The following is a 23,468-nucleotide window of genomic DNA, read 5'->3' on the forward strand; positions in this document are numbered from 1 at the left end:
AATATATTGTTCTATATATATCAAAGCAATAAAAGACACGTCATGAAGTACAGGAGATTTATTGAAATAGGCTGTACCGTCATTTTCCCCCTTTTGTATGGTAGCCACATACATAGACAATACACTCAGCTCTCTCTTCTACACTCATTCATGCCGCATGCCAAGAATGCAAAGACAGACGTGTTACTTCTTGATGAATTATCAAAAACTACATCTACGCAAAATGTTTAACCACCCACCAGGAAAGGGTCTCGTTGAGAAAAGTCCTCACCTTGCGTATGATTTTTGTGAAACCGTAAGCAAATTCCTAGGGTAAAATGCTATATTCTAAGTAGTGTTATTTACACACTGTTGGAAATTCAAGTTTTTGGAGGAGGAGTGTCTGTGCTGAAAGTTTATATCAATGGAAACATACATGATGTGGAATACTGAAAAACTGGTAACGTATTAACGTATTATATGATTGCAGCACCAGAGATTAATGTATACAAGACACCAAATGAAAAGAAAAATATATATATTCAAATATTATTTTCTATCTAACCTTTTGTTGATACTGAGGCTTTCAAATGTTTTAATTTTACCTGTGTCTTGCTACTATCCTTTATTGCGGAAAATCACAAATATAATCTTTTTTTTTTTTTTCCAACAGATTGTTCAAGTCTCAACAATGCTACGTAAATTCCTCCAAACCATCTGTTGGGAAAATCACAGGAAAATAGCAGCATACAAAAACATGATCACTATAACACATTAAGCTTTAAATAGCTATAAACATAGCTAAATAAACAACAATGATACATTTCAAATCAAAGATCAACAGCCATGAGAGAAGCAGAACGTACATTTTGTAAAAACAAAAGAGGGAAAAAATAGGTAGTCTAAACATTTGGAATCAATGAATATTAAAAAAAAGGTACTTATTAAAAAAAACACGATATATTTGCTTGTCTTGATAATCAACCACAGTGAAACCATGTATATGTCAAATATTATTCTGTTAATATGAATGAAGGCAAAATGTCAGCTGTATATAAATGTAAAAATAAGTGATAAAAGAAGTGCTAGATGATATCTACACAGGGTGATCAACACTGTTTGTGTGATTACAGACATTGCTGATTGGTCAAAATACATTCAAAGTACCACACAGAATTGCTCTGGAGAGAGATGCATAGCAGTTCCAGTTCAACGAGACAGACAGAGAGGAGCAAGAAAGTGCTCGGCTGAATATGATAAAAATACAACAATACGTACTGTTCATGGGAGGCAACACTTCTTAACCGCCTGACAATAAGATCTACATCGTTTTGAACCTTATTTGATCGAAAGCTTGAGAAGAAAATGACCACATAGTGCATAGAAGTCCAGATCTAAAACAAAAAAATTGGGGCTGGGGTGTTGAGTTAGAAAGAGCAAACGGTACTATAACTAACTTTACTCTTTAGCAAATCAACTGAAATCACATTCAATGGAAAATTTTGGCCGTTGACAAAAACAAGGATGAAAAATCGTTAATAAATAACGTAATTGAGATATTTGTGAAAATTACACATTTATCCATATTTTTCATAATTTTTCAAATAATATTAGATACTACACAGAGGAAAAATAACGTAAAGTCCAACTTCTTGCATAAAACCTATAAATTAAAATGATTAAAAAAAAGGGCATTAAACTAGGGTCTTAATGTCAGCGTAACACTGTAAGTGGCACTGAATGATTTTAACGTGACTCATCAATTACACACATGTAAACCTCTCCAAATACATATTAAAGAATACAAGACTTGCTCATCTTGACCCAATATAATAGAAGATGTGACTTCCTTTCCAGCACAAGAAACCAGCACAGTGTTTTACCATGTTATTAATAAAAACTACATCTGGGAAGCTTTCTGCAGCGCTATATACAGAAACTATACACTATTGTGTTTTCAAAACATAAAAAAGGGGTATTATGGCCTAAATTTTAAAGAACTGCCCTGTATCAATTTCGTTCTTCACATGAAGGGCTGACATAATTAAACTGTTAATTTTACAGTTGTGTAAACTAAATCACCATCACAGTCATTCTAGTTTTCTCAAATGTACATTTTTCAGAATCTAGTACAGTATTTTAATACACAGTACACCAGAATATTAGCCTAAGGTCCAAAAAAGACCTTATTTCATTTACCAAGATCTACATCCGATGTCTCTTTTTTTCACCAGATATGTACTAAAGATGATAGAAAATAAGAATAATCACAGTAAACACTAGGTGTCCTGCACTGGAAAAGCTGTACAATGTCGGAGTACTGCCTTAAACGATAAAGCAATCTGTAAACAACTGTTCTTCAGCTAGGATTTGTCTACATTACTCATTATTTTGTAGCAAGGAACATGCTATACATTGTAATAAATCAAACCATCTGAAATGTTTTTATAAAGAGGCCTTTTGAACTTCAGACTTCCCAAATTAATCAGTTATTTGCTGTGGCTTTAAATTTGCATGTGCTAGACTTGCTCTGTTAAAGTTCAAATAGTTTCTAAAAGGGGCTATATATATAACACAGTCCCTTTTATATATTTATAATACTTCTGTGCTTGACTGACTGACCAACTTGGCTTAAGTTTATTCAAAAACCGTCAATACCTTGGTGTAGTCAACTGTAGGCAGTCCACACGTTTTGACACTAAAGATATTGAGCATCAGTGCATTCCAGTTCCACTGAATGACATTCAGAATAAAGTCTTTGGAGACTGGATGCTCATTTGAACATTTCAGTTGTCACTATACATCACAGAGGCAGTTCGTTTCTTGGACTTGTGTTAGCAGAGTTGCTTGTAAAGTGAACTGTGTTATTCACATACACATTTTGCTCATTGCAATCAAACTCAAAATAAATAATTAGTAGTGTACCAGTGTGTTATTTCATAGACGTATGCTCTGAAAAAGTACCAAAAGGTTTCATTACCACATTCTTCAACTAAAAAACACTATCTCACAAACAAATTCGTATGTATTTGTACGAGGTGGCTAATTCCAATTGCCTAAACTACAGTGACAGATAGGTGTAGGGGCGGGGTTAGGGGTAGATCATTTGTACATAATCATACAAATTGGCAACTCGTCAAATATGTGTAGTTTAGCAAGTTTTTAGTGAGTGAGGTCGCACAAATTCATACGAATTAGCCACCGAATTCAACCTGCGTATCAGTTTGGCACCAAACACATGCCAGTAATATTAGTCTGATCACTCAGTTTAAACACCCTTAAGAGCGATAGGATCGTTACCCTGTCAAACCCAACGTGGTCCTTTAGTAAACCAATACGCCTTGGTGCTAAAACATCCAGTAAACATTCACTTCTATGTCCCGTGGTGCCATCAATCCAAGTGTTTCCTTGGTTCACCATATATGTAGGACAAACACGTACGCCAATTGATCTTTTACAGCTTTTGCAGTGTGAATTCAGTCACAGCAAAGGCCTCACGTGGACAGTCCACCCCAATGATAATTGCAAAACACAATACTACTAAGGAGTATTAAGTGCAGGATTCTGTTATACTGACTGATTTCAAAGTAAAAGTCAACTTAAACACAGTTATTTTCGGTACAAACATAACATTGGTCTCCTCGCACAAAAACGGCGCTCTAAACTATAAATGGCTGCTTATGAATATTTTCTAAAACGGTTTCAGGAACAGCTCACAGGATTCTAAAAAAAAAAAAAAACTCTAAATAAAGTTATTGAAAAAATCTAAAAAGGCCCTTTGGCATCTCCACATTTAGTGCCCATCTTTTTTTTCACAATACAGCCGGTTGTTCTTGCAAACCTTGAGTAACTAAATGACATGAAATATGTCCGTGTGTGAACGAATACACTTGTGTTCTGTCACAACCGACATCGCAGTGTCCTTTTACAAGCAATATATATATTTTGCCAGAAATCTTAAGTTACAATACACTTCTGAGATCCTTTACTTCTTCGAGATCTTCCCAGCTTTTCTCTTGGGCTCATAGGGTGTTCTCAGGATGCTGGGTGTCTCTTCCATTACCCTGACCAGCAGGTTATCAATGTAGTCCTCCAGCTCCCGAATATGAGCATCTTTCTTTCTTACCACCTCTTTCTGCTTGATCAGCTCTTGCACAACTTCCTCAAAGGAGAGATTGCTGTAGGCCGCCATACTCGTATGCAGATGTGCAGGCTCCTATGTGTGAGGAAGAATAGATGACATACGATTAGTACATTTATGCTGTATTAAATATAGAAAAATAAACCTCTTGTACATTTATTTAGAAAATACTACGTGTTTGTCCATAGCATGCTGAGAATTCAAAGTTCCCTGAAGTGCATAAATCAATCATGCTTCTTTTAGTTGATCTGTTACATTTTCAGCATGAAACAATTTTTAAACATTTAAACACTTCACGTTGGTTTGTAAATGGACAAAGCAATAATTCCACATGAAGTAGTAGCTAGACAAAGTAAACTAGGAACAAAAAAAATAAACATTTGAATGTTTCCTTTAATACAGAACTCGCTTGATAAATGAGCTTTTATGAAAAGATGTTGCTCTAACCGTTCAAGCCTCAGTTCTCTCAAGCAGATTGATTATGTGTTGACATGGGAAGTGTCTGCATCTGACTTCACCATGATATTGAGGGAACAGCAACTTAGAAACATTTGCTCATCTGCTATCACGCGTCTGACAAATTCACACGTTTTGCTGTCAAGGTGAAAACAAGCACTAAATGCAGTCAGCTGATAAAATCTTTCAGCGAGCTTATCCATTTCACTGTTGTCAAAATATGAGTCAATGTCTCTCAGTCATGCTTAATTACTGACGCTTAGTTAATTACAATAAAACTGCCACCTAAAATCAACATCACAACAGGACACGGACCTGAAATTCATCTAATTACCGAACAATCCAAAGAGCTCCAGAAATGAAGTGCTCGCACCAAATCTACTCCGATAAGGTTATCTCTGTGTTTAAGGAAATGAAATTTAAGCCCTTAATATTTTTTAAGGTCATTAAATAAGGTTAACAGGGACTTTAAATAACATTGCTGTTATTAGTTAAATGATGATTAGTCTGGACTGGAAGCTTGTTTCTGCCAATTAATAAAAAAGAAAATGGGTCATTGCAACTTTTTTTATATTTATATATTTTTTTCCTCAGAATTGCATACTATGAAGAAAGAAAGTAAGAAAAAAAGTCAGAATTGTGGGATATAAACTTGCAATTGCGAAAAAAAGCTAATTGCTATTCTGACTTTATTTTACTGCGAGTTTACATCCTGCAGTTTATATTTCGCAATTCTGACTTTATAACTCGGAATTGCAAGTTTATGTCTCACAACTCTGAGAAAATAGTCCGAATTGGGAGATATAAACTTGCAATAGCAAGAAAAAAATTCAGAGTTGCAATACATTTTTTTTACTCACAATCGCAAGTTTATTTCTCGCAATTCTGAGAAAAGTCGTCTGAATTGAGAGATATAAATTCGCAATTGCAAGAAAAAGTAAATAGCGATTCTGAATATTTTTCATAATTCTGACTTTTGTCTCACAATTGTGATTTTATATCTTGCAATTCTTTCTTTATAACTAGCAATTGCAAGTTTCCATCTCGCAAATTGTGACAATTAGATTTTTTTTATTCTGTGGTGGAAACGAGCTTCCATATATTAAGGCTGTGTGATGTAAGTACAGAAAAAAGTTTCAAAATAATAAAATATTTAATGAGTAGAATACAGTATAATTCTAGTTTAAATAGTCAATAAGTTCTTCTTCACAAAATAATTTTTCACCACATTTATTCATATGCACCAAAATTGCCTTACTTGGATACTTGGCTACTAAAGTAACAAGTGAAAACTGAATTTACTTTCTCAAATTTAAAACCTCCACAAATATAACACTTTTTACAGCCTTACATTTTAAAAAGTTAATTTAATACATTTGAATATTTTACGGCCATGTGTGATGATTATTAATATAATAAAACGTGTTTAAATGATATGTGTTTATATGTATAATAATAAATCTAAGACTTATACTAAATAATCTATTCATACTTTGCACTTGTTGGGAAATATTACTTTGCAGGAACAAGCCTCAACACTTTTAACCTGAAGCCTCTGAATCTGAACTGCTCCTGGGTTTCAACTTGATCCACCATATCGGACAGCTGTTTATACATGTGACACTTTGATTATGATTATCCTCCTTAGATTACGCTAATGAAAACAAAACATTCCTTCTCTTTTTCCCTGAGGAAACAGCAGAACAAATTTGACTCCATAAAACTGCCATTCTAAAGCAAAGCAAAAATACAGTGGCCCAAAAAAGTATTTAGACACATGAATCAAAATATGTGAATGTCATTGCATTAGATAACAAAACAGAAAACCAAGTAGCATTTATTTTAAAGAAAAAACTACACTTAAAGTACAGTAAAAAAAAGTCACTTGCCAAGAAAAACCTTTGCTGAATGAATCTATTGTTTAAAAAATATAAGGCAAAAAGATTTTGGATGCTTTATGGTGTCTGGTAGTGGAATATTTTCCTACTTAATGTGATGAATTACACCTTTAGTGAACTTGAGTGGAACTGACTTTATTCATTCTCTAGAAGTCAACATCATTTCATAACGGATACATTATTTGTTTGCTGATGCCACTTGCATGCAATAAAACATTTTCGGTGGTGCTTTTTGAGTTGAGTGTTTGGTAATGCTGATCAACACAATCCATTCCAACGCAATCCAAAAGAACACTTTCAGCAAACACTGAATCAAAGGAAAATTTAGAGAAAGAGATGCTGCCTGAATTGCAAAACCAGCAGGGCACAAGCTAGCGGGGGCAGAAAAAGAGCCCAGGAAATGACCATGAACTGGCAAGCAGCTGATGAGCAGATTTAGGCAATCAGGAGTGTGGGAGAGATAAGACTTCCACTTGGCATTCTTCAGTTGTCTCATTATGGGCACTAATGAGGGCCTTTGCGTTGAAAATCTAAAACTCCAAGTCCTTTGAAATGCCTCGACCGACTCTCCCCCCCACCACCCCCATCCTTTAATTAAGGCCTTAGAGTGCCAGAGACACTATTTCACCGACGCAGTGTTAACATAACCTCAAAAATGGGTGAGGAAAGCCATTTTCAGCAACCCGTCTCCAGTTTCAACATCACTTCAGCGGCTATTCTCACACAGCAGACAAGCAAACGTCGAGTTCCTCTGCGCTGGACATGATGACGATCACAATCAGTATAATTATGACAAAGTGAGAGAGGGCCCCGTTCCACGTTTAACACTGACCGTGGTTTGACCTATAGTGTAAAATTAGACCAGTGACAAATTGCGTATTATTAATGATTAGATTTCCAATTATTGAGTGAGAGAACATACTGTCCAAGATGGTTCACTAACGAAATGGAAGCGCACTAATAACATCACACTACTTCAAATTACATGCAGATCAAAGACGATGACCACCCATTTCAGCTGTTAATTAGATAAACGGCCCTCCAAGCGGAGTGCCACATGTGATACTCAGTCAGAGATCAGCATCATCGACTTCCATGCATAATAGGGCTGCAATAAATGACCAATTAAAACTTTGGGCAAGTTTTGAAAACTTGTGAGAAATGTGGTCAAGCTTTGTCTGGACAGACTGGACAGTGACAATGTGGAAATACACCCTGGAAAATAATATTCTTACATTTGGTGAGGCCACATGTAATTCAACTTTATATGTATGGTAATAGTGTAAAACATAACAGAAACGCAGTGTGCAATATTTACTTTGAATGGACTTACATGTTCTCTTGCATGTTTCATGCCATGCTTCTCGGGAGAGGTTTTGAATCTCTGAGTAAGGTCCTCATTACTAGTGGGTTCTCTCATGTTGTCACTGTTTAACAGAAAAAAAAGACATCACTGTCAGAGAACTAATTTTACTCCAATAAATGCATAAAAAGTCCTTTATTTAACGTTCTACAAGCACGCTCATAAAACACATCAAATCCTTTAGCGCCAGCAAAAGTTCTATATAATTTTTGAGTTGACCTTTAGTGAAGTGATAAACAAAGGGTTAGAAAATGGTTTGACGCCTCCTCACACAAACAGCAAGTCTACTTTTCATTTCCTAACATTAGGTCACTAACCACAACAAAGGCTTTGCAAGCCAGTTACGGCTCACAGTTGGGGTGGGCGGCGGCATGACCAAAATCATATCACTGTATGAGCAATTTTATACCACAGTAACGGTGTATCTCTTTATTTCCAGTTTAGGGTCAGTAAGATTTTTTTTCACATTTTTGAAAATCTCATACTCACCAAGGGTGTATTTATTTGATAAAAAATACAGTAAATACAATTATACTATGAATTTTTTTTTTAAATCTAGTTTATTCCTGTGATGACGCAGCTGAATTTTCAGCATCTCCATTCTTTTTGTGTCAAACGATCCTTCAGAAATCATGCTTATAAGCTGAATTTGTTCTAAAGAAAATGTTTATATCATTATAATACAGTTGAAAACAGTTCTTCTGTTTAATATTTTACAGAAACCATAATGCATTTGTTTTCAGGACTCTAATTATTATTAATTAAAGTATCCCCATTTATGCTTTTTTGAATATTACCTTTCACGCAGTGTGTAATGTAGTATGCAAAGTTTTAAAGATCAATGTGCATGACAAAGTTATTGTCAATTAATCGATTCTGAACAGCCAAAATGCCAGCCTATGGTCATCATTGGCTGCCCACGAACCACATCTACTTTGACCCGCCCTCAAACACTATAGTTGTTGCTGAGGCCTGGAAGAGTTTGGTTTGTGTTGTCAACTTGTTGAGAAGATGCTGTTTTCTGCACTACGAAAATCTACTTGAATGCAAGTACTTCCAAAGGATGAAAACCAACACCCCCTGTTCCTATCCTATAACTGTGTATACAAGTGCTGAAATTCAGATAAGGTAATGGTCATTTTGTTTCCGACACACTTTGTAAGCTTAAGACCAATCACAACAGACAGGATAATTCGACCAATCAGAGCAGAGTTGGCCCTTGAAAAGGAGGCATTTAGAGAGACTGGATGCATGCCATGTACCTAAGCCTACTCTAGGAGATGTCCAAAACTAAATTAGGAACCTTTAATATAGCATAATAAGGGCACTTTAAGTTATTCATATTTTTTTACTAATAGACAATCTAGTGACAAAGAGATTTATAAAAAATATTATAAAATTGTATTATATTTTATTGGTATTTCTTTAAATAATAAGATTAAGTTATAACATTATTAATTATATTTAATAATATTTTAATACATTTACACAGACTAATACGTCTGGCATAAACGCAAAAACAGCTTCACATTATCAACCACACATTAGTTAAATTACATATAATCCTGCAATATATAAAAATTCAACAAAGTTATCTATACCGAAAAAAGCCTATCTGTGACACTTTGCAGATTATACTATAGGTTGCAAATCAGTGCTTAATTTTTTTTTATCATAACAGGAAATTAGGAAATTCAACCGGCTGACACATTTTTTCCACCCAATACCACAACCGTCAAATACCATTGCAACTTGCAGGAAAATAAACTGACTTTAAGCTTACATAGGCGTACTGTTATGAGTAGTAGCCTGTCTCTTTAATGATAAAACATTGCTAATGGATGGGATCCATTAAGGATGCTGGTTGTAAAAAGTCATGTATGAGGTTGGAACGATCTTTGTACACTAAACAACATTAAGCAGGCTTGTTTAATGTCTTTTTAGCCAACCTGTGACCCCTGGAAGACCTTTGATTTAAGATGAGAGTGTAATTTAAGAGGGTGAGTGGCCTGCTAGACTACAGGCAGATAAATTGTTAATTGAATGGTCTATCTCTCATTCAGATCTCATTACTGTGGCTTGGTCAGGCCCCTGTAGTCTGGACTGGGCCTAATGACATCGATAAAGTCTTCCTAATGACAGACTTTCTCTGATAAACATTAAGTGCTTGACTGTCCTCACCTAACTCAACTGAGAAAATTGGTGAATGACAAGCAGATGTAATGGAAGACAGTCCTTAGCAATCATTAATAAAATTATACAATCATATATTAGTACTATAGATAATACTTAAATAAATTATTAGATTTTTAATGGCATTTGACCTGCAATTACTAATGAAAACTTGATAAACAAATTTAAGACAAAAACAAAATGTACCTTGATCTGTAGTGTGAGAGGAAAGGGTTAGTTTCACTTGAGGTTTCATTGGTAAAGGGGTTCGGGGATCGGAGGTCTCCAGAGCTTCCGGTCCGTGCTCCAGTGGCCGCTTTCTTTCCTTCTTTCTTCCCGGTCACTCTGCCCAGAAGACCGACCTTCTCCTTCTTCTCTTTCTTCTCTGCCCCCCAAATCATCCCCTGATCTCCATCGAAGGGATTGCGGTTACGAGGGAGAGTGGCGAACTTCTGGGGCATGTTGTCTCCGATGTCGGAAAAGGGGTCACATGGCACATCGCTGGTTGGGCAGCCATATCCATCGCTCTGAGAGTGTCGATGAGATGCAGCACCCCCTATGGATGAGAAAGACAAAACGTTTTTATTAGCATTTCTCCATAAAATGCTGCAGGGAAAGAAAAATATGTAGCACTTCTAGTTTTTGAATGCGTTTTGGTTCAATTAAATAAGGTCTGTGGTTAACACAAGCTCAGTAATGTTTATGGTTTATTCTAAAACTTAAAAAACATCAGTAATTTCCTTAGTGATTTTTTAAAAACTCGCTAACAATTGGCTAAATGGGACATTTAACAGCATCATACTGAATACTAGTAATCTTATCTACTTGCTTTTACGATTTTTCAGCCTTTTTTTGCATGAGTTCAGTCAGAAGCTTAGTGCTGGTGAAGTTGAAGTCATATGACTATGCTGAAGTTAATTTATATACTACGTTTAGCTTTTTACATCTGGTTGTTCATTTGGGAAGAAATGTTTAGGAATCATAAACTTTTGTTGGTTACAGAGCTTATTTTCTGCAATAATACAAAAGCCAGTGGAAAAATCCATTTTTGTTGTTGTTGAAGGAACCAGAGTGATACTTACTACATTACTGCAGCACTACAGTAAACAATACCTATCGCTGCAAATATCACCCAATAATTAAAGGGTTAGTTCACCCAAAAATGAAATTGATGACATTAATGACTCACCCTAATGTCGTTCAACACCCGTAAGACCTCTGTTCCTCTTCGGAACACAGTTTAAGATATTTTATATTTAGTCCGAGAGTGTATGCTTACTATACTGTCCATGTCCAGAAAGGGAATAAACACATCATCAAAGTAGTCCATATGTGACATCAGTTAGTTAGTTATAATCTCTTGGAGCATCAAAAATACATTTTGGTCCAAAAATAACAAAAGCTACGACTTTATTCAGCATTGTCTTCTCTTTCAGGTTTGTTTTTTAAACCTCAAATAAAGATTTGAATGGTTATGAATCAGCGTATTGATTCATGATTCGGATCGGCAATGTCACGTGATTTCAGCAGTTTGACACACGATCCGAAACGTGGTTATTTTTGGACCAAAATGTATTTTTGATGCTTCAAGAGATTCTAATTAACCAACGGATGTCACAGATGGACTACTTTGATGATGTTTTTATTACCTTTTTGGACATGGACAGTATAGTGTGCATAAACTTTCATTAAAGGAACAGAAAAGCTTTGGGACTACACTTAAACTGTGTTCCAAAGATGAACGGAGGTCTTACGGGTGAGGAACGACATTAGAGTGAGTCATTAATGACATCAATTTCATTTTTGGGTGAACTAACCCTTTAAACAAAATAAATAAAATTGCTATGCTGAGCACTGTTATTTCCTCACCTTTTTCCTCAATTGAGTTCATAGAGTCGAGTTTAGGCCTGAAGTGGGTTCCTATCAGATCAGACATGGAGTGAGCAGCAGAAAGTTTCTGCGTCCCAGTGAGCAGCGAGCGTTTTGGCTTGGGTTCAGGTGCAGCCTGAGGGTGCGGGTGCTGGTCTGGCAGAGAATCAGTCTCGCTCTGTCCTGAGCGAGGAAGGATAGCAGAAGATGTGTCTGAAAAGGCACCGTCGTGCTTTCGACCCTTCATCTTTTCCTTGAGCTTGGAAAACGGCGATCTGGGTTTGTCTCGCATTGACAAATCGAACATGCTGGCCGTCATGTTGTTACGCATGAACTGGATGCTAACTTGAATCTTGCCCCGGTCTTTCCTCTTCTTACCTGGCCGTGACTCTAGATTGTACCAGCTGATGAGAGAGAGAGACAGGAAGTATGAGGTATATAGCAAAATTGTGTCAATAAAAATGTCAGAAATACAGAAAGGCAGATATTAAGAGTCAGAAAATGCATTAAAAAAAGACAAATTAATTGAGAGTAGATGCATATGATGTCACTTTGGACTGGCATGTGCATTATCAATCCTATTATTCCTATGAATATTTATTGTTTATATGTCAAAGTGGCAGTATTTTGAATTTCAGAACACGCAGTCGCTATACATCTTATCTACACATCTTTGGCCGTTGTGTCACAAGCATGGATGGCCTCTTAGGTGTTAATGAAAACAGCTAGGCTAGTGCTACATGCGCCAGTAATTTGCAGATGTTCCAGTGTACTTTCACAGCTTGATAAAAACAAACAGGAGAAAACCGCACTCTTTCACTTCTTCTTTTATGTGAAACCCCCCTGGTGGTAAGACTCTCTTTCCAGGCTTTGCTCTGTATGTATAATTCATACAGAAACGACATGGGGGCAATGTGTTTGTCTGGCCAGAAACCCAATTTCACTTCACACAAATCCACAGCATAGTCCATTTAGTCCATTTGAAAGCCTTCCCCCTTCCTGAGAACGCATATTATAGTAGGGATAAACATAATTCCCTGGTAACTGCAAAGGTTTGGGCCACATAAAGAATGTGAAGTAATACGCCCCCATCTAGGCCATTCCCCGGCTCCTGTTTATTTAACCTCTTGCTCTTTTTTTCTGCTGGAAGTAATGTGATTGATGCTGTAACTGTGTGAAAAGGAGGTGGCATTTACACAAATCTGGCCTTTGTTCATTGATGCTCACACCGGTATTTGGAGATTATGAAATGGACAATATTTCAGCAGAGCTGTGTAATGCTCCTGTGGTATAAGACACTTGGAGCAGGATGATTAATTTAGAAATGATCATTGTGAACACTTAATGTAGGTACAATACTAGACATAGACTTGGCCAGAGTGTTCAATGAGTGAATGCAATACATCACCATATTTCAAAAGGTATTAGAAATATTGTTATAGGTATCAGACAATATTGGATATATGTCAGCCGATATTGTATATCTATTGTGCATGCTCATTTTACCTATTTTTGTGATTAACCTTTTACCATCATTTAATGCTAATAAAATAATGATCTCATTATGGACTAATAATTCTCCTTTTACAATTTAACAAATAATGTTTGTGAACAAATCAGATTTAGATTTAGAGTTATGCATTTGACAGACGCTTTTATCCAAAGCGACTTACATTGCATTCAAGGTACACAAATTTACATTATTATCAGTTCTTGCTTTCCCTGGGAATCGAACCCATGACCTTGGCGTTGCTAGCGCCACGCTCTACTGGTTGAGCTACAGGAAAGCACGCAAATATCACCAATGAAATCAGTAAGATTTTTTTTAAACGATAGCAGATACAAGTAATTTTCTTATGTAAATATTATAATTATTATTTTACGTATTTAATTTTTTGTAGTCATTCTATATTTTGTGTTGTTCCTTTATAGTATAACAAAATAGAAAAATAGATTATATTTTTCCATCCATTTTTCATACTGTACATTATAATGGTGTGATGCCTAAACTCACGTGTAGTGTTTAAATTGACTGATTTTAGTATTTTATAATTTAAGGCAATATGTTATAGATTTTTTATTTTGTAGTAACAAATTAAAATAGTTTTATTGGTTTTATATCTGTGCACCCCTATGCAAATAAAAAGGAATATCTTGAATTATGGATTTCAAAGGAGATGATTCAGCACAGTCCTTCTAAATGTGGGCTTGCAATGAGATCCATTTAAACTTCTTTAATAAACCCTGATATACTGTGTAGAATGTGCTTCATTGTTTTTGTACAAACATAGTTTGGGCCCTTTTTCGACTTCGGCATTAAAAAGACACTGTACACTCAAAAACCAGTCCTGCAGAAATGTAGCTCGATACTTCCACCCTAGACGCAGTTCTTTCATGCAAACACTACTGTAAACACTCCTTCAGTATCGGAACACGGTTCCCTCTGGGGTCGTCACAGGCTGCCATCTTGCTGAGTGCTCTTCTTCCATCATGGCACAGCTAGTGAATGGTGATTATATTTCTTTCCAAGACCATCCACACACTGGGGAGCTTGTAGATCCGAGAGAAGAGGGTTTACCTGGTCTCCGGCCCAGTGAGGGAGCTCTGATCTGGGCATGTGGAGAGCCAGCCATCCCCTGTTCTTCACATGGGAGTCAAGGCCAAGATAAATCTTCCTCTGCCTGGAACCACAATACTCCCACTCTGCGAGGGCCGCTGGGAACCACGGTACAATCAACAAACACAGGTGTGCGATAATTAGGGTCTGTCGACTCCAATGTCGAAACGGACTCTTGTACCCTTGCGTCAGTTAGTAGGAAACCACTGCATGAACAGAGTCATTGGGGACTGCTAAACCTGAGAGTCCATGGGATGCAAGGTTGGTAGTGATATGTGCCATGAGTGTCAAAAATGATCTCAGCAATCAGTTACAGAACATAACTCCCTCCCAAGGGTGTGCCATCATAGTACTATTGAATAAATACAGGCACTGATTGTGACATAACAAAAATAATTATAAGCTTAGAAGAAGAGCAAGGACACATCAATACTAACATTCTTCTAACAGATACCAATAAGCCAATAATTATGATGTGCTTCATTAACTCGGGGGGAGGCATATCATAGCTGGGAATGACATCAGACCAGAGTTAAGATGGACTACTAAAATGGATGCATCCAGGCAAACCTTTGTTGTGCTTACTTTTTTTTTTTTTTTTTGCAAAGATTATCCTAAGGTATCATGTCTACAAAAATAAGTTTGATAGTTGACTGTCTGCACCATTGAGTTTATTGAGAGAGACAAACGGAAGTACTAACATATATGTATACAATATAACAGCATCCCAATTCAGAGGCTGCATCCTTCGAAGGCCGTATTCAAAGGCTGACTGTTTCACAGTCTGGCACAGACGATAGTTGGTGTTGCCGCTGTTCAGACTCATCACTTGCCCACCGTGGGACCACCGACTTTTTTATAGAACAGACAATACAAATAAATACTGAATGTGTCTGCTTAATAAAGTATGAGCCGCAGGACAGACCAGCAGCAGTCAGATTTCATTTCTTACGAGAGCGAGGTCCTCACTGAGATGATCGTGGAAAATTTGGTTTCGAAGCGAAATGTAAACGCGCCTGTTTAAGGGAGTTTGTCATTGTACGGTTTTGTTGTGTTTTTCATTAAGAATAATAGTCTAATGAACACACAGTTAAAGCAAACCACCCCCAAATGGGCGCTAATTCAAAACCTAAACTAAAATGTGCTTGGTCGAACTGTCAATCATTCATGGTTGCACAAAGTGCGCATTTACGCCGAACTGTCATTTATTCACGGCTGCACAAAGTGCGGATTTATTGCTGAACTGTCATTCATGGTGTGTGCGCACTAGCGCATTTTTAGTTTATTGCTATGGAAGCTTAACTTTCATGGGAATTCATTGAAACCACTCACTTTGCTCTGCTCCCTTGCAGCGACCGTATGTATTTTACTTTCAGTTTAGATAGAATTAGTGATTTAAAAGTCAGAGTTGGTGATACTGGTGTCGTCACACGTCGATTAATCAGTGGGAAAATTTCTTTATCACATCCCTACACAGCGGCATTCAAAGGCTACCTCAAATGCGACTTCTAAATGCGTTTTTTTATTTCCAAAGCAATGAAGGATACAACAGATGCATCATTCACAGCCTACCCTACCCCAGAATTCACCGGTGACGACAAGATTGTTTTTTTAGAGAGAAATTACCAGATTACACTTTTAAAATGTAAGCATCTAAGGGTGTTTTCATACTTGGTTCTTTTCAGGAGTCTGAGCTGGGTTCGCAGGATTTTTGGCCCATATGTGAACACTCCGAACGATTTCTTTTTGTATTACACAGCCTGCACGATCGTTTGATAAGCGCAAACCGCGCACCAGAAACGTGGTGTGTTGCACCATTCCTCCTGTCGGATCCAATATAGAAGAAATAGCACTGTGAGATTTGTTTAAAAACCGATCCCACAGTGAAATGAAGTGAAGATGTCTTCCCCACATTAGCTAGAACTTCATTAAAAATAAAGTTCAACCACACATTCCTAACATTAGGATCAGAAGGAAGCTTATGCAGCGACGGTGTTCTTCCCATAGACTGTAGGTTCTTCCACAACCAGGAATAGCGCAATATCTTGCTATATTCTTCGGCATGTGTTGATTCGATGAGTTGGTGGGCGGGGCTACTGAATTACACGTGCCTATTATTCTGTAGAGGGGCTGTTTCATCTAGGGATGCACCGATCCGATACTCAGGATCGGTATCAGCTCCGATCCGCCATTATTTGCCGGATCGGGTATTGGACAGAAAGGACCGATCCAAATTCGATCCTGTGCGCATAATATTCTGTTATTGTTAAGCCCCAGCGCCCCACAAAAGGCACAAAAACATTATAAAGCATCATCAACGATTCGTGCACTATATTATAAGTGTTCTGAAGCCATTCCATAGTTTAATGTGAGTACAGATGAATATTGAAGTCATTAAATTCAGGTTCACGTTCAGTTCAATGCATGCTTCCCTTCGTTGCGGCTGTCAGTCACTCTCCATTCAGCTTTAAACTGTGTGTCGCATTCGGTTACGGCAGTCAACACGATGAAACTCTCTCCAAACATTATTTATTGTTTCTGTTATTGTGCTTGATTTGTAGATAACGTTCTATGGTTTCTCATAAAATTACTTTATCTTGTTGGCATTTATTGTAAATCGTGTTACTTTCTACCGTTTGTCACAACACAACACAACACTGGACTAGTTATTCTATTGTTCTTCACACACAGTAACTGAAATGTTAAGCTGTTAAAATAAACGGCTTATGAGAATACTGCATAGATACACTACGCGTCTGTATCTTGTTTTGAAGTTCTCATTGCGGGCAGAGCACGGCGCGCTGTGAGCATGTGACTCCGTGTTGCTTCAAGCGCATCATCCTGCGCACGGGATGCAGATACGCGCTTTGTGCCGCTCTATATTATAATACTTTTGCGCTATGAAAGCCTTAATAATAGCCTATCTATGTGTTGCTGCCTCATTAAAAAGATGCACTATACATTTAAAATAAATGTCATTTCTTAGTATAAAGGCCCTATTTCTATAAATATATTTACTTGTTTTTCATTGATATATTTTATGTAACATTTTACCAGATTTACGGCTACACTTATTCACTTTTGTGGTTTCCTTTATTTTTCCCAAACTAAATGTTTAGATTTTATACTAATTTATATATTATTGTGCACTCGTGATTTTGTAACTTTTGCTGCTGAATTATTCACTAATCTAATTTATTCACCATCTATAGGCCCTGGTAGTAGGCTATTTTTGTCATAGATTGTGATTTTATATATTTTTTTTTTATTTGTTGTTTTCTTTATAATCAAGTCTGTATTTAGTTGATTGTGTTTAACTCACAAAAGAGTGATTTTCAGTTCAACAGATTAGAATTAGATTTAGAAATTCTACATAGAATTTTTAAACAAAACTGCATTGGTATCAGATCGGTTTAATATCGGTATCTACTATGACCGATACTAGGAATTTTTAATATCGGATCGGATCGGTTCTGAAAAAATGGTATCGGTGCATCCCTAGTTTCATCAGTCGATGACGTCAAGTTGCGAACACGGTCGTTTTCTAGGCCTGGTGTCTATAAAAGCTTTTCTTGGACTAACAAGGATGTTTTCAGCTCTGAAATTTACAGGATATTCTTATATCACCATGACCTTTTATACATCAAAAGCTCAAGGGAAAGTTGATTTCTCAATTCATCACCCCTTTAAAGAGGACTGAAGTGTAAAAACACCCTAAATGTACAAGTTAAAAAAAGATCATGTTAAAGTGTTTCAAATGTTGACATCTTACTAAGATTAGAATGTTTTGTATTTTTTTTATTAGATTAGACTAAGACTAGAATGTTTTATATAGTTGACTCTTTATTGTACAGAAATGGAACACGGTGAACCTATTTAGACTGTTCTGTTTTTTAATATAACCACAGTTTCTTCCAGGCAAGTAATTTCACTCTGCAGCAATATTTGAAAAGCCTCGGGCAGCTATTTCATTCATGCAAGTACAGCTCTTATCTTTTTGAATGGCGAAACATCAAATTCTCCAAAATTCTCCATTCTGTTCAGCAAGCTTACGATTAAATGTTTTATTTAAAATCATCAGTGAAATCTGACACGACAGTGTCATAAATTTAGTTTCCAAACCACTCGAATCATGACAAAAACAACAAAACAAACAAGTCCTTACTGATCATCTCAGATCAAGCAGAGCTTCTATCAAAAGCTGCAGTGACTTTACCAATAGGATGTTGCCACTTTTACTTAGAAGGCGGGACTAATTCCACCATAATAAAAAGGTAATACATACAAATGTAACTGCCGCTCGTCAACGGCAGCTGTCGCAGTTGCTGCTAGGTGACAAGAACACAACTCATTTAAAAACCCTCAGTTTTGACCTGTTAGGTCTGTGTCCTTCGAATGATGCAGCCTCTGAATTGGGACACAACTTATATTACTACTGTTTCACTATGGTTGATGCGCTGAGCATCCATATTAGATCCCCTAAAGCCTAGTTCAGACTGCACGATTTTTCAAATTCGTCGGGTCACTGCTCTTTTCACACTGCATGACTATCTGGGGAATCATTCAGTCACTGCTGTGTTCACACTGCACGATGGTTTGGCGACAGAGGAGTTCACACTGCATGACTGAACAAGAGGAAGAATCGCCGACAACTCTCTCTCTCCGGTGCGCAAACTACGTTTCCCAAACACACGTGCGATGTGACAAGTAAACAATGTGAGATCACGTGCGTCAGCCCGGAGTTCTCGCACGAGACTTGGAATAGTTATTAAAAATGATAAACTGCACAAAGTTTGCTTCAAATTGTATGTGCGCTGATTTGTGGAGAAAAAGAAAAAAGGTTATGGTGGAAGAAATTGTTGGAGAGACAGAGGGAGCCAGGATTGTGTTCTGCAAAGACAGTTTGAGGTAAATAAACAATTTTGTAATGTGCTGCTGCTGTGGCTGGATGTGCAAATGTTTGGTCTTTGTTTCTGTTTGATAGAATTGTAAATATATCTATTAGAATACTGAAATTCTGCTCTATAACTCCTCCCTGAACCTCCTGCTGCCCTGTATCTCACTCTCTCATTGGCTGTCGGTGTAATTTTCAGTCAGAACGCTGTTCACACAGCAGGAGTTTGAATCGCCGACAGGTCCAGATATTTAGCATGCCAAATATCTCACCGGCGACTCGTCGGCGATTCTCTCTGATCGCGTCTTTGATTATTCACACTGCGTGATTGTCACTCGCGTGCACGAGCACCGATTTGCCTGTGATATCGGGCATTTGTCGGCGATTTCACAAAACCTGTCGGCGATTCAAAATCGGGGCAGAAATCGGGCAGTGTGAACTAGGCTTTGGTTTCGCAACGCTGCCTTGAGGGAGCGTTCCAGTTCAAACATCCTACTGGAAACCATTCAAACATTCATACAGTATTATGGCCAATAAACTAGCAGATAATAAAATCTACTATTATATGACCTACAATATTTATATATTTTTTAGTAATTATAAAAAATTCGACAAGTGAATGTAAGCATATGAACATTACAATGGACAGCATTAAAAAAGGATATTCATTTTCAGATTTGTATTACCTCTACATTTGTGTTAATAAATTAGTGTTTTTATCTGCCAAATAACTGATATGGTACCAGTATATCATGCATCATTACAGAGAGGTAATGCAATCATCTACAGATCTCCAGTGCAAAACATACTTACACTTTACTTACTTACATACATACATACATGTAGATAAACGCAAACAGTAATATTTTAAAAACTAAATTTTTCTAATATGTTTCTGTCAATAAAGTGAAGTATGCAGGACATTGGCACTGCCCTTTGTACAACAACCAGCCATACCCGTTTCTCTCTCGATACTCAAATAAGCTATTGCTAGTCTGTACATGTCCAGAAAAAGTGAAATCAGAAAATATTACGATGCACCAATGAATTAGTCTTAACATTTATTTACAGAAAGTAGCACCTGACAATAAAATAAGAGTTAGTCAGAAGATAGAACAACATAAAATGAAGAAGTTTCTTTGAAGGAAATACAGTCACCATGGCCTGACAAAAAAGAGAGGAAAATATAATAGCATGCAGGATAATAATCCTCACTAAACCGGTTCATCCACCATGGGATTGTGACTCAAACTGCAGTTAAAAGAAGTCAAGAGGCCTTTATCGGAGTTGCATACCAGAACAAAATGGCCTACGTGAGATGGTTGCCCTTCCATGGCATGTCCAAAGACATTTAAAACTCAGACAACAGGTTTCAAAAACAAAGACATGATTACATCAAAGGTCTATGTCAGCAACGTGGCTTTAACTTCAAAAAGAAACTGCATCAATAAAAGTTAAAGGAGTTATAAATAACCCAGGTAATAACCCAAAACTTTCAATTCTGTTATTCTTCGTGTACTATTGGTTTCAAAATGCTGACAAGCATTAACCATTAGGGTTAATGTAGGCTGATAATTTTGAGCAGGTCTGCTCTTATGATAATGGTAATCAGCCAATGGTTATCACACATGATCAAAAAAAAAAAATCTGAGGAAAAAAAAGGCCTGTGACTTCAAAAGAATCGCAAATATTGCGTAAATACATTAGTGACATAATCACTGGTACCACAAAAAGATTTGCACATTGGGATTGCAACATTAACTTCATTGTTTAAATACCATTTATAGTCACTAAAAGAGGACAAGGTTCCTCTTTTAAGTTGCACTTCTGCTTATGGACCCTTTTCAAAGACTGTGATGAAACTTTTCCATCGCAAAGTTTTTCATCTTGTCATATACATTTTTTTATATGCTATAGTTTGTGTTATAATGACTGAGGGAGTGAGAGTGAATTTCACATTTTTCTCACTTCTAAATGCTGTAACAAATCTCTCCAGATTTTACCCATTTTGAAGAGTTGAGGAAATACTATCATGTTTTGCTACTGGACAAATTGGAATACAAAAAATTCATTCCTCTGGAATTTCGCCTCCCATTCACTGCTATAAAAATGTACCCAACTTTGACAACTTCCACTTCTGAAAACCCTGGAAATGTGCAAAGGCTCCATTTGAAAGAATGTTATCTTTGTATAGCTCTACAAGGCTTTTGCATTAAAAGGTGACAGATCCTTAAAAGATCAGACATCAAAAAAGGATAAAATAATAGCTCACTTACTCAGTTTTCCGTCGTTCCTTGTTGTCAAATATCTCATTTAAGTTGATGAGTTTTTGGCCCAGAAATTTATCCAATCCAACCAGGGACCTGTGCATCACTGTGAGGCACAGCTCATAAACCTCTGGATTGCTCTCCATCAGAAGCCCTGGCAGTTCAAACGAAGCCTCTTCCTTCCACACTGGGCTGAGGGTCTTCTCTGCCACCGATGTGGAGTACTTCTCTTTGCCCAGCTGGATGATGGTGTAGGCATCGTTGGTGCCATTCTTGCCCTTTGGTTGCAGGTCTGTGGCTTGGAGAACAGTGGCCTGGACATGAGTTGGAAACCACTTCTGCGACTGTTCGCCCAATGACATGATGACTTCAAGTGTAAAACTATGGATTTTGGTGTGTGAAATGATAAAGTATAGTGCTTCAATTTGGCTTTGGCATTTTGTTTAGCTTCTAATCACAGAAAATGAGTGACGAAGAAGTGATGAAAATGTTATATTTAATAGCGTGGGAAGAACATATTTGTCATTAAAAACGTGTCTATTAACAGAGCAGGTAATGATGCAGTTACACTCCGCAAACACACCAAACAATGACGCCGCTCCAACTCAGGTCACCTAAAACCAAAGAAAAAACAGAAAACAAAATATGTATTTAAATTCATATTAAAATACAAATCACATCACATGCAGACGATGGAATTTAACCATACAAAACTTATTAATGCTGTATGTATCTCAAACTTATATTAAGTATATTATTCCTGTATACATTTTTTTTGTTAGATTTCACACATGAATTTATTGCAGTAATCAAATGTACTTGTCCAAAAATAAGTTCCAGTATGGTCCTGTCAGCCAAATGTATTTTAATTCAAAATGGTAAACATATAGGAAACGTTGTCATTCAAAAAATAAAAATGAACTAATTAAATAAACTATTCATTAAATATTCCAAAGGTTAATAACTATAAATACATGAGTCACTCATAACAAATACAGTACACCAACGCCTGATTATTATTATTTTTAAGTAACTTAGATGAATAGAGATTGTTTTATACTGTATATGTTTTAAATAAGTTCTCTGTTCAGTTCCTTCACATCATTTTTTAAATACTGAAGTATTTTTTTCTGTAAATCTTTTATATTTTATAAATATTTAAAACTTTCAATTTACAACTGGTGTTCGTGGGTTAAATTGGTTAAACTCGGCGTTAAATAAGTATTCGGCGGTCTCCCCTTATTTGATTCAATCAGACATGGTACAAAACCACTGAAGCATCACTGCTAGTTTTATTATTACCCAGTTACTGCTGCTGTCAAACATTCATACAGTAGGCTCTGGTGATCATTACCTCTGAAGCATCTTTCTCGAGCACAGCTAGCGACGCCTCTGCATGTGGGATGACTGCTTAAGCGAACCGGCATCGATTCTCTACATCCGTGGTGGATGTAAATAAATAAATCGCTTTACTCGCCACTAATTCATCTTAAACAAATGTGTGGTATTCCACATCAGCCCTGCACTCGACTTCCTAGTTCCTCATTTCCGCTGATGCGGTCACGGGTCGAAGTGGAAACTCCTCCTCTGTTGCCGTAGAAACAAAGGATTTGATCAGCGCGCGCCTGGCGCTGTTCCTGGGATTCGAATGACTGGGAGGATTATTAGAGTTTGAGCATTTCGCTTTTCAGTTTTGTAAGGGAAAATAAATAACCAACTGCTTGTTTGTAAAGCATTGTAATTATATATTTATTATATAAATACATGTAATATGTAAATGACCTTTAAAAGCAAAGGCTCTAGTGTCGGACT

At 36.8% G+C, this 23,468-nt stretch overlaps 1 protein-coding gene and 1 non-coding gene across 2 annotated transcripts; both read right to left on the reverse strand.

The window, feature by feature from the left end:
- Window positions 1-43: 43 nt before the first annotated feature.
- LOC137045133 (rab11 family-interacting protein 2) lies at window positions 44-23,191 on the reverse strand. Its single transcript, XM_067421638.1, has 6 exons — window positions 23,011-23,191; window positions 21,666-22,270; window positions 11,879-12,282; window positions 10,217-10,565; window positions 7,808-7,901; window positions 44-4,195 (listed from the first exon to the last, which is right to left on the reverse strand). The coding sequence occupies exons 2-6, from the start codon at window positions 22,016-22,018 to the stop codon at window positions 3,965-3,967; spliced, it is 1,431 nt and encodes a 476-aa protein (XP_067277739.1). The 5' UTR covers window positions 22,019-22,270; window positions 23,011-23,191; the 3' UTR covers window positions 44-3,964.
- Window positions 13,593-13,667, reverse strand: trnaa-agc (transfer RNA alanine (anticodon AGC)). Its single transcript has one exon. It is a non-coding gene; the product is annotated as a tRNA-Ala (tRNA).
- Window positions 23,192-23,468: the final 277 nt, after the last annotated feature.

The sequence above is a fragment of the Pseudorasbora parva genome, chromosome 17 (assembly GCF_024679245.1).
Source record: "Pseudorasbora parva isolate DD20220531a chromosome 17, ASM2467924v1, whole genome shotgun sequence".
NCBI classification, from domain to species: domain Eukaryota; kingdom Metazoa; phylum Chordata; class Actinopteri; order Cypriniformes; family Gobionidae; genus Pseudorasbora; species Pseudorasbora parva.

Coding starts and splice junctions, on each gene's coding strand:
- LOC137045133 (XM_067421638.1), bottom strand. CDS start 22,018: ATGTCATTGGGCGAACAGTCGCAGAAGTGGTTTCCAACTCATGTCCAG. Junction 10,566..11,878: donor GAACTCAATTGAGGAAAAAG/GTGAGGAAATAA, acceptor TCTCATCCATAG/GGGGTGCTGCATCTCATCGA. Junction 7,902..10,216: donor CTCTCACACTACAGATCAAG/GTACATTTTGTT, acceptor TCTGTTAAACAG/TGACAACATGAGAGAACCCA.